At 36.0% G+C, this 11561-nt stretch overlaps 1 protein-coding gene across 2 annotated transcripts; it reads right to left on the bottom strand.

The window, feature by feature from the left end:
- Positions 1 to 2800: 2800 nt before the first annotated feature.
- On the bottom strand, positions 2801 to 11397 carry ifi35 (interferon-induced protein 35). Of its 2 annotated transcripts, none has more exons than XM_042505834.2 (10): positions 11308 to 11397; positions 10973 to 10998; positions 10194 to 10274; positions 9672 to 9830; positions 6148 to 6264; positions 5924 to 6068; positions 4959 to 5068; positions 4677 to 4860; positions 4087 to 4196; positions 2801 to 3989 (listed from the first exon to the last, which is right to left on the bottom strand). In XM_042505834.2, exons 1-10 carry the CDS (start codon positions 11336 to 11338, stop codon positions 3783 to 3785), a joined length of 1170 nt encoding a protein of 389 aa, XP_042361768.2. In that variant the 5' UTR covers positions 11339 to 11397; the 3' UTR covers positions 2801 to 3782. The 2 variants fall into 2 exon arrangements, with proteins under 2 accessions (XP_042361768.2, XP_042361769.2); XM_042505835.2 differs by lacking the exon at positions 11308 to 11397 and adding an exon at positions 11183 to 11305.
- Positions 11398 to 11561: the final 164 nt, after the last annotated feature.

Below are 11561 nucleotides of genomic sequence, written 5' to 3'. Positions count from 1 at the left end.
GGCCTTTTTTAGACATGTCATATTTTGACATTTTTCGCCATACTATAGCATGCGATTTTTGGTCGTTTTTTGGGCATGCTAAAATAATATGTTTTTGGTTGTTTTTAGTCCTTTCTTCAATATACTACACTATGAAGTGGTTCAGTATGCTATTTTATGTTGTTTTCAGGCCTTTTTTTGACATTTCAGATTTTGACATTTTTCGCCATACTATAGCATGCAATTTTTGGTCATTTTTTTTACATGCTAAAACATGATGTTTTTGGTTGTTTTTAGTCATTTCATCCACATGCAACACTATAACGTGTTTTAATAAGCCATTCTATATTGTTTTCGGGCCATTTTTTGACATGTCATATTTTGACATTTTTCGCCATACTATAGCATGCGATTTTTGGTCGTTTTTTGGCCATGCTAAAATACGATGTTATTCGTTGTTTTAAGTCCTTTCTTCAATATGCTACAGTATAACGTGGTTCAGTATGCTATTTTATGTTGTTTTCAGACCTTTTTTTGACATTTTTCGCCATACTATAGCATGCGATTTTTGGTCATTTTTTTGACATGCTAAAATATGATGTTTTTGGTTGTTTTTAGTCCTTTCTTCAACATACTACACTATTAGGTGGTTCATTGTGTTATTTTATTTTTTTTTCAGGCCGTTTTTTGACATGTCATATTTTGACTTTTTTCGCCATACTATAGCATGTGAGTTTTTGGTCATTTTTTTGACATGCTAAAACATGATGTTTTTGGTTGTTTTTAGTCCTTTCTTCAACATGCTACACTATAACGCAGTTCAATATGCTATTTTATGTTGTTTTCAGGCCTTTTTTTGACATGTCATATTTTGACATTTTTCACCATGGCAAAAATTTCAAAATATGACATGTCAAAAAAAAAAGGCCTGAAAACAACATTAATTGTCTTATGATGACACACTATAGGTTAGCACATTGAAGAAAGGACGAAAAACAACAAAAAACATATTATAGCATGTCCAAAAATTGCATGCTATAGTATGGTGACAAATGTCAACATATACCACGTCAAAAAAGGCCTTAAAACAACAAAGAATGTCTTATGGAGACACATTATAGTGTAGCACATTGAAGAAAGGACTAAAAACAACCAAAAACATCATATTTTAGCATGTCCAAAAAATGACCAAAATCGCAGGCTATAGTATGGCCAAAAATGTCAAAAGATGAAATGTCAAAGAAAGGCCTGAAAACAACATGGAAGAGCATGTTAAGACACGTTATAGTGTTGCATTTGGAAGAAAGGACTAAAAACAGCAAAAAACATTGTATTTTAGCACGTCAAAAAATGACCAAAAACCGCATGCTATACTATGGCAAAAAATGTTGACATATGACAGTCAAAAAAAGGCCTGAAAACAACATAGAAGAGGATGTTTAGACACGTTATTGTGTAGCATGTTGAATGAAAGGACTAAAAAAAACTAAAAACATCATATTTTAGAATGTCAAAAAAGTGTCCAAAAATCGCACGCTATAGTAGGGTTAAAAATGTCAAATTATGACATGTCAAAAAATGGCCTGAAAACAACATAAAATGTCTTATGGAGACATTTTGTAGTGTTGTATGTTGAAGAAAAGACTAAAAACAACTAATAACATCATATTTTAGCATGCCCAAAAAACAACCAAAAATCGCATGCTATAGTATGGTGAAAAGTGTCAAAATATGACACATAAAAAAAAAAAAGGCCCGAAAACAACATAGAATGGCTTATTAAAATGAGTTATAGTGTTGCATGTGGAAGAAAGGACTAAAAACAGCCAAAAACATCATATTTTTGGCTGTTGTTTGGCTTGCTGAGACATGTCATAGTATAAGGCTGTTAATAATGTTGGAAAAAAAAAGGCCAGAAACGTCATAATATAGCATGTCGAAAAATGGCATGAAACGTTATACTATAGTATGCTGTCAAAAACACCATATAAATGTCATACTACAGTATGTCATCAAAAACAGCAAAAAAGGTCATACTATAGTATGTCTTCCAAAATGGCACAAAAGCGTCATATTTTAGTATGTTATCCAAAAATGTATTAAAAAAAATTATATTATAATATGTCGTTATAAAAACTCCTCCTCCAGTCATCATTTTACATGATTTTTGGCTGTTTTTAGTCCTTTCTTCAACATGCAACACCATAACGTGTCTCCATAAGACATTCTGCGTTGTTTTCAGGCCTTTTTTTTTTTATATGTGTCATATTTCTACATTTTTCAGCTTTGTATAGAATGCCATTTTTTTTTTTTTTTTGACATGTCTTTTGTTTTAAGTGCAACCCTATAACGTGTTTCAATAAGCCATTCCATGTTGTTTTCAGGCTTTTTTTGACATGTCATATTTGACATTTTTAAAAACTCTTCCTCCTCCAGTCATCATTTTACATGATTTTCAACATATCACTTTGCTAATGAAAGATGACTGTGATCTAGTTATCTAAGTGCATGTAAACCCACTGATTGTAAATCTGTAAGAACAATAACTGTAATATCAATTTTGGCATCTCTCTGTCTCTTAGACATATGAGACCCTGACAGTGCAGTTCAGGTTCAGGTTTTGGTTCCAGTTTTATTAAATGAGGTTCAGGTTCCTTTAATAAGGAACCTGAACCTCCATTTGTCAGATGTGTTAGTAGCACTAGCAGCCAATAGAAATCATTGCTAACTGGCTGCTAGCTGATAAGCTCTACAAAAACTGAGCTATTATCAATATTATTTTTATATTTTTTCACTAGTCTAAAAAAAAACCCAAAACAAGTTTATCTGTGTCATTTAACACCAATTTATTTGCACTTAAAATTCCTTCTTGATTGAGCTTACATCATCATCATCATTACCATTACATGGTATTTGTCACTTCCATTTGTTTATATTGTTAAATAACTAGGCAAAAAACAAACAAAAAATAATTTTCTTAATGTATGAATATTCAACAAATAATATATTTCTCAAAATTGAGAGAGATTATCAACAGTGAAAGGAATCAGATTTTTTACTCTAGAAAACGACCGGCAGTTCTGAGATGCCAAAAAACATCCAAAGATAAGAAGTTAAAGGAATACTTTACTCACAAAATGATCATTTGTGTATCAGTTACTTAACATGTGTTATCTTTATTTTGTAAGGAAATTTGTTTTTTTCTTGAATAAAAATGGTGTCAACGTTTAACAGCAAAATCATACCAAAGTTTCAATCAAAGTTTCATTTATCCGGTCGTAAGCTCAGTTCCTCACAAACACGCCGTGCCTGGGCGCTCGGCCTGAGCATTGCAAACGCACGTGCACTCGTCTTCGCGTACAACTGAACTGACAAGTTTTAAATCAGAATGTTTTTAGCAAAATACATGTGTTTGGGAAATACTGAGCAGATGATGAGAGAAATGACTCTCGGATCACATTGCAGAAGTTGTGTGAGAGTTTGTACACGGATGTTTTGATACAGTTTTGCTGTTAAATGTGAACCCCAATTATTTCAACTCATGAAAACGGTTTGCCTTTTCTTTTCTTATTCTTTGCTCACCGTGGTGGCAAGCGTGAAAAAAAAGTTTGGTTTTTTTTCATGATTCAGCGTAACGCATGGTGAGTAACAAAGGGTCATTTTGAGGGCGAAGTATTTCTTCAATTCAACCGACTCCCTTTACAAAAGATGTAAAACAGAATATGTGACAAACAAAAACAGGTTGGATACTGTCTTTAATCGGACTATCTCACCCTGAAACTGAGTGGTGATAACTGTTCATCTTACTCCTCCTCCGAGCCTGTGGAGACACTCTCGAACAGGGCCGAGGTGTGCTGACCCAGCGGGTTGTAGAGGAAGGCTTCGATCTCTCCACCGCCGTTGCTGCTTTTCTGGAAGTGGATTTCCAGCAGATCCTGCAGGGTCTCTCGCTCCATGATGGTGGGGATTCCCGTCAGCAGCACCGTCCGAGGACACACAGACATCTTAGTCTGGAGGGGGAAAAATACAGTTAAAATTCCAAGAAAGTGGCAACAACAGGTCATCAAGGAAAATCCGTAAGTTTTGTTTCTCCCCACAAATGCTCACCTTTAAGTTTGTGATCTTTCCGCTGAGAAAAGGAGTCACCCTCACTGTGTGCTTCTTCTTCTGTTGTAGCTCCACCTCATGATGCTCTGTATCCGTCAAACCTCGGGCAACTGGTGGTAGAAAATACAAATGTGAGGAACTTGTACTTAACTTGAGTATTTTTGTTTTCTTCAACTTTATAATCCATCACATTTTCTCTCTTTTTAAATAAAAATATTGTTACTGAAGTCAAAAAAACATACATACAAACATACCCTCATACAGTCACACACTCCCACAGACAAAGAAAATAAAATGACAACAGCAATAATAATTATAATAACAGATTACAAATCAACCGATATACATGAATTATTATTATAAATAATAAATACAGAAATAAAAATATGACATTGAAATAAAAATTAGATTAGAAAAACAAACATCAAAGTGATAAAATAAAATGAGATTTAAAAAAAAGGCAAAGTCCACAGTGTTCTGAAGAATGACCTCCAAAATTGGCTCCTTCCTACTGAATTTCCCATGAAAAAATCAGCTGTAATTGCTTTCCATCATAATCTTAGTAATAAATATAAAGGACAGAGGCTCACTGTGTCTCTCCACAAACGTGAGGACCACAGTCCCAGAATCAGGCAGCATTTCACATCTGTCCACCTCTCCGCCTCCGTGTTTTCTCTTAGAGAAGTGGATCTCCAGCTTGTTCAGCAGCGTCTCGGTGTCCATCTTTGGCAGGTTGGATATTAAAATCTGCTGAGGACTCACCTCAGTGTCTATCTGCAGGACAGACGGGCACAGATCACTCACAGGACAATACTGATAATACTGATATTGATCGGAGCTCAGGGAGGAGTAATGGGAGCTCTGTGTTGTACCTCCACCAGCTGGGGCATCATGAGCTGAACTGGCCGGGCCTCCACGGTGATCCTGCACTCTGATCCCAGATCCACCTGAAGCTGCTTCATGTCCAGGATCTTTCTGGCCACTGATGGCAGAGAGAACGCAGGAGTTACATCAGCACTTCTCATGCTATCTTCAACGACATCTTACACTGTATTGTGACTTTTCTAATATTATTTTTGACTATGACACTTTTATGCTACAACATACTAAACTATGTTTCTTTCTAAATTCTATTTTGGGGATTATACTAAACTATGATTTCTATTTTTTTTTGCCAATGTGGACAACATACTATGCTACTATTTGTGTGTGTGTGTACAAAATTATCTGAAAAATAAGAAAAATAAAGAAAAGAAACAAGTGTAATTATATACAGTATATGCATACATATATGCATATATATATATATATATATATATATATATATATATATATATATATATATATATATATATACACACACACAAACACACACAGACATAATAACACAGTTTTAAATATACAATTGCAAGAATTATCAACAGTTTTCTGGACATTTTTTCCTTTTTTTGGATAATATTTTCTTGTCACATTTTACTGTTTTTCTTTTGTTTTTGTTTTTTTTTGTTTTTTGTTTTTTGTTTTATTTTCTGGACTTTTCTTGCCAAGTTGCTTCTTGCCTCTTCTCCGTATCAAGAGAAGTCAAACCAATTTTTTCAGGTTCCAGAGGTATAAATGCTTGTAAAAGGCGTCTGAACGTGGCACTCCAAAACTGATGTTGAGACAGGTTTTAAAGTGTTAAAAGCTGCATTAAAGTACGCTGATGTCATTTTCTGAAAATATCAGACTATTCTAACTTTTCTGTTATTTAACTTTACCCACTTAGTCCTCTTTCTGATGACTGTATATCAAAACGTCATTGTGTACATATTTGGTGGCAGCTTGAAGCCAAACTCACCTATGTCTTCCTCAAATGTAATCAGCGCTGTCCCACCCTCCATGGGGTAAATTATCCGTGGCTTCATTTCAAACGTTTGTGCGTCAGTTGCTTCTCCTGTCAACCCCATGAAGACGACCTTCTTCTCTGGCACAGCAGTGAACACCTGGAATCAAATGCAACATGGTTATTGGAGGTGTAACAGACTGACGGCAGGCGACGGCGTGTTGAGTTAATAAACGTACGTCAGTCTGCTGCTTCAGGTGCTCCTTTATGGCCTCCTCCTCCTTCAGAGCTTCCTCCACTTTCTGGATCTCCCTCAGCAGTTGGATCTTCTCCTGCTTCATAAAGTTCAACTTAGCCTGCAGGAGGGGAGAACTTCAGGTTAAATGAAGTAAAAGCACATATCTAAAGTGGCAATTCATTAAAGGGATACTTTGCAAGTTTTCAACCGGCTTTGAATCTTATCAATGTGGATAGCGTGTGTAAATGAACTGTGGTAAACTTCCCCACATCACCCTGCTCATCTCTGCTTTTTAAAAATAATTTCTCTTTTCACTTTTGATTGCGATGAAAGGGCCCATTCATTTCTGTGAAAGTGGGATAATGCACGCAGAGAGTTTGGACCCTGGACTGAGAGTTTTCACATGATGTACTACTTCCAGCGCCTAGTAGATCGCTCGGGAGGACACATCCACGTCTTAGTGTACATCATTTGTGAGACTGCTGTCCAAACAAGAGTTTGAAACAGAACTTTCAAAATCCTTCAGGAGGTTTGGATTGGTGGATTACATGGCTTGTTGGAGTATCTGGGGTAGTTAGATCAAGCATTAGTCACCCCACCATGATCCCCACCGGTTGCGTTTTGAGTGAGCTGGAGTGGCAAGAACGAGGAACTCCCGCTAATTACAGAATCACGCTGATTATATCAGTACAGAAGAAGAAGTAATTACTCCATTCATTCCATTGATGTATTATAGCAAAGTCCATTCACTCCCACAACTCCCAATAAATTGTTCCAGCCATTTCCTTTCCTTATAAAAGGAAGTGTGGTGTCTTAAATTATTTTGTGGTTTTCCACCTCCATTGTGATCTTCTCTTCGTCCATGTTGGCGGTAATGACCTCCGTAAACCTCTGACCTGATGAATCAGGCCTGGATCCACGTATTGTGACGTTTTGTTGATGTAGTTAATGAGACGTAAACACGGAGTGTTTTATTCTGAAGATTCACCGGATGTTTTATTGTTGTATCGCTGTCTGATTTCCTGTCTGCTCTGTGCTCAATTCGGCTGAATTTTGCAATGCACTCCGGCATCCGGCAAAAATAAGATCCTTGTGTATCTGATCTGGACTGTCGGAGCTGAGACCAAGTCGATCCGCAACGCAGCGGAGCCGAATCAGACATGGATACTGTGATCGTGAACTAAAATGTGGCTCAGGGGAAAAGATGGCCGGTTGTGGTCTCCTGAGTTGAAAGTTTGAGCCCCGTTAGCAGAGCGACTGTGCAGCAGTGAATATTAATAGATAACATTTTAACAGAATAAATCTAAAATTTGCGAAAACAAAACGTGCAAGATAAGGAGACAATTGTGTCACAAACAAACAAAATATACTTAAATACACTTAAATATTACAATATATCATTACTCTTTATTGGACAAAGTATGTTATTACATCTGTTTCTAAATTACCTCAGATTTTACTTTTACATTTCTTTACTTTATTTACTTTTACTTAAATTCACTATCAGCAATGACGTCTGTCAAAAACACAACTGATATATGAGTCAGGCCGATATTCCTTAATTTCGACTGACGCATCTGCCGATACTGGTTTTACCTGTTTCGGGACCATGTCACCTGATTTATAGGCCAAAACTTCACATGCTTTAAAACTTAAAACTTTTTAAAACTATAACTCAACTTTATGCGCCTTAATTTGTTCGGCAATATCACAATCAGTGTCTACAGTGTATGAATCTACAGCCAAATGATATTTTATGGCATTGATAAAATATCGGCTGATATATCTGTTTGCTCTGCATATGTAAGGGTCATATGGTTTTGAAAGGGAAAATTCAGTATCAGCAGTGACGTCTGTCGAAACTCGACTGATATATGAGTCAGGCCAATATTCCTTGATTTTGACTGACGCATCTGCCGATACTGGTTTTACCTGTTTACCGGGACCACTTCACCTGATTTATTTGCCAAAATGATATATCTCTCACTTTTACACACCTTAATTTGTTCTGCAATATCACAATAAATGTCTTAACTGTATGAATCTACAGCCAAATGATATTTTATGCCATAAAAATCAAATGTCACCTGCTCCAGGTCATACTTGAACCAGCAAACTCAGGAACAGTAACTACCTGCTCTACTCACTGAGCCAAACCTCCAGACCCTTCACATGATTTCGACATTCCCTTTAGTTCTGTGCTTTGGAAAGTGGCAGCTGTCGAAAATTCAACTGATATATGAGTCAGGTCGATAATCAACTAAGTTATTGGCAGGGAAAATTCAGTATTCAGTATATGAAAATTCAGGAGACAATTGTGTGTTTTTTAACTGTTTTAAGTGTTTGTAGTAAGGTACATCATTGATGACTTGTATAAGCAGAGGAGACAGATATATCAGCCGATATTTTTATTTTATTTATGCCATAAAAGTCAACTGTCACTTGTCCAAGGTAAGGCTTGAACCAGCAACCTCAAGCACACTAACCACCTGCCCTACCCACTGAGCCAAACCTCCAGACACTTTGCATGTTTTCCACGTTCCTTTTAGCTCTGTGCTTTAGAAAGTGACATGAAAACTCAACTGACATCTGAGTCACTGCAGTGCTCGGGCCCTAATAATGAATCTTCTCAAGTCAGTGTATTAACAGGATGCAGTCATTTTGATATGTTACAAAGTATATGATTTATAAATACAAGTGTCTATGAGAAGGTTTTGCTCAATTACTTTTTTTTGTCTTGGTCACACTGGAATCAGTGTCACATTCTATCTTAAAACGCTAATGAGAACACACCAAGGACAGGGCCAGGAGTAGTTTGCCTAAAAGATTCAGCTAACAAGTTTGATGCCCATTAAAAACTGCAAAACTGATACAAAATATCAGCCATCGCCTGATTTATTCTGTAATATATAAGTAGACGTTGTCAAATCCTGCAGATACATACCCTAAACTGATTCAGACCACCTTAAAGATGGTTCAAGACACTAGAAGAAAATCCAGAATCTGCAAATATGCAACTATTATTTTAATTTCAAAAGTTTTAACTTATAACACTAGATGTCTCTTAAGTCTCACTCTGAAGTCCAATCTAAGTCTGTGTGCACTCGAGGTTTATACATGACAAATGACCAATGACTATCCGAATAGTTGCCAATAAATTCCCAGTCAATCAGCTGATTAATGGACTGACTGTTTCAGCTGTAACTGTTTTTACTGTTGGCTACTTTAATCTATAATAACATTTGATTATGTTATAAGCTCTTCTTATGTCTGTGTACGAAAATCTGAAGTTATAAAGGAGCAAAAGCAGACGGATAAATGTAGTGGAGTAATAAGAACATTTCTCTCTGCGATGGAGTGGAGTAGAAAACAAAATTAAAATAAAGTACCACAAATGTGTATTGAAGTACTACAGTAAGTGTTTTGAAGTACTACAGTAAATGTATTTGCATTTCACAACTGCTGCACAGTGAATCTCAAATATTGGTGCAAATTAAAAAAGAAAAAAAGTTTAAATAAAGACACCTTCTCATCTTCAATGCACTTTTGGTATCTGCGCTTGTCCTCTTCCAGATCCCTGGTCAGTTTGACTGAGCGCTGCTTAAACTTCTGAGTCATTTCCCGCCGTTCATCTCTTGTAATAATCAGCTCCTTCTGCTCCTGGATCAGCTGTTCATGTACTTTCTGTAAAAACACAAGCTGTGTTCACTAACATCTCATTTTACTATGCTGTTCTCTAATCTATGTACAAGACATTTATTTAACATCAAAAAGTAAAGAAATGTGGACATTTAATACACAAACTCAAACTACACAAACTCTGAATTGTCCCTTTAAAATTTACCCTTAACCGACTAGGAAAGTTATGTTCTGGTTTATTTAAAACACTCTGTTTTCAGTCTTTTGCTTATCTCATGTGCTGCTCCGTGCACGGAAAACTCGTTCAAACACAGGGTAAATTATACTCTATTTTACTTTTTAAAATAACATGAATACACTGCAGGCCACGTTTTAATACTATCTGATTAAAGATGAGTTTCAGTGCACCTTGTAGTTGTCGATTAAAGCTTTGATTCCCTCCAACGTCTCCTCAGATGGTTGTGGTTGCTCCACCTCCATAGAAAAATCCTGAAACATAAAACACACAGTAAAGGCACTCCGAGTATTTTTTTTTAATTATAATAATAGTAATATTCCACCACGACCCAGAGTGTATAATGCAGAGGAGCTTTGAGTTACATATTTTATGAGGATAATATAATAATCTTAGAAGTAAATGGAATATTATAATCAGTGGTGGAAAATAACTTTATATGCTGCTTTATACAATTTTGATGTACTTTCCTTGAGTGGTTCCATTTATTTTACTTTATACTTCTTCTTTCCACCAGACAAACATTGTACTTTTCATTCCACTACATTTATTTTAAAGTGTTACATACTTTGCAAATTCAGATGTACATTATCAATAAATTCGGGTTTATTATTATGGATACATATATTGCTTAGTTTACATATAGTAAAAATGCATTACTATTAATACCATTACGAGTATTTTTAACCAATACTTCATTTTTGAATTAAGGACTTTTACTTGCAAGAGAGTATTTCTACACTGTAGCATTTCAGCTTTTACTGAAGTAAAAGATCTGTGTACTTCTTCCACCACTGATCACAAATATGTGATAAAAATCAAAAATGTTTCAGTGATGTAAAGAACAGTAGTTCAGCCCACATAGTTAATGTAAATGACAGGATGACAGATACATTGTTAGGTTAAAAAAAACAACAACATGCAAATATGAGGAAGCAAAATGACGTCTCACCTCATCTGACGACATAGTGAAGAAGTCTGGAACAGTTCACAAAATATGAGTTTTTACACGCTGAGAGGAAAAGTCAGTGAAATGTACTAACACATGCTTAACAAAGACGGGGTGTCATTAAGGACAATCACTGTTAAACTACACTTTTAGATAGACTGTAGGCCCTGCTTTAGACAAACCTCCGCCCAAACATAACATACCTTAACATACCTTTAAATACCTGGATAACTTTAAAATCCACGAGACTTATGACATCTGAAACTGCCGCGATATCTGCATCTTGATGTAAACTAAACGGTGTTTTATTTGAAACGCAGCTGGCTTTGGGAACTTACCTCCAGTCGACGATCTGTGCTGAGTACTCATTTATTCTTTCAGTTTCTTTTTCCCAGCAGCAGAGAGAAGGAGAAAAGCCATGAACGCGCCTGCGGCCTGCAGCAGGGGGCGCTGCTGCATTCAGGTGCTCTCTGAAAGAAACGCTCATTTTCATGACAAGAAGCACAAGTCAAAAGTTCAAACGTATGCATCAAGATAAAGCACCAAAAATAAAATAATTCATTTTACAGAATAACCCGTAGCAGAATTATAG

Source organism: Plectropomus leopardus, chromosome 18 (genome assembly GCF_026936395.1).
Source record: "Plectropomus leopardus strain MGB_pleo_1.0 chromosome 18, ASM2693639v1, whole genome shotgun sequence".
Lineage (NCBI taxonomy): Eukaryota > Metazoa > Chordata > Actinopteri > Perciformes > Serranidae > Plectropomus > Plectropomus leopardus.
Note: the sequence above shows the minus strand (reverse complement) of the source record. Positions and strands in the feature narration are given on the sequence as shown.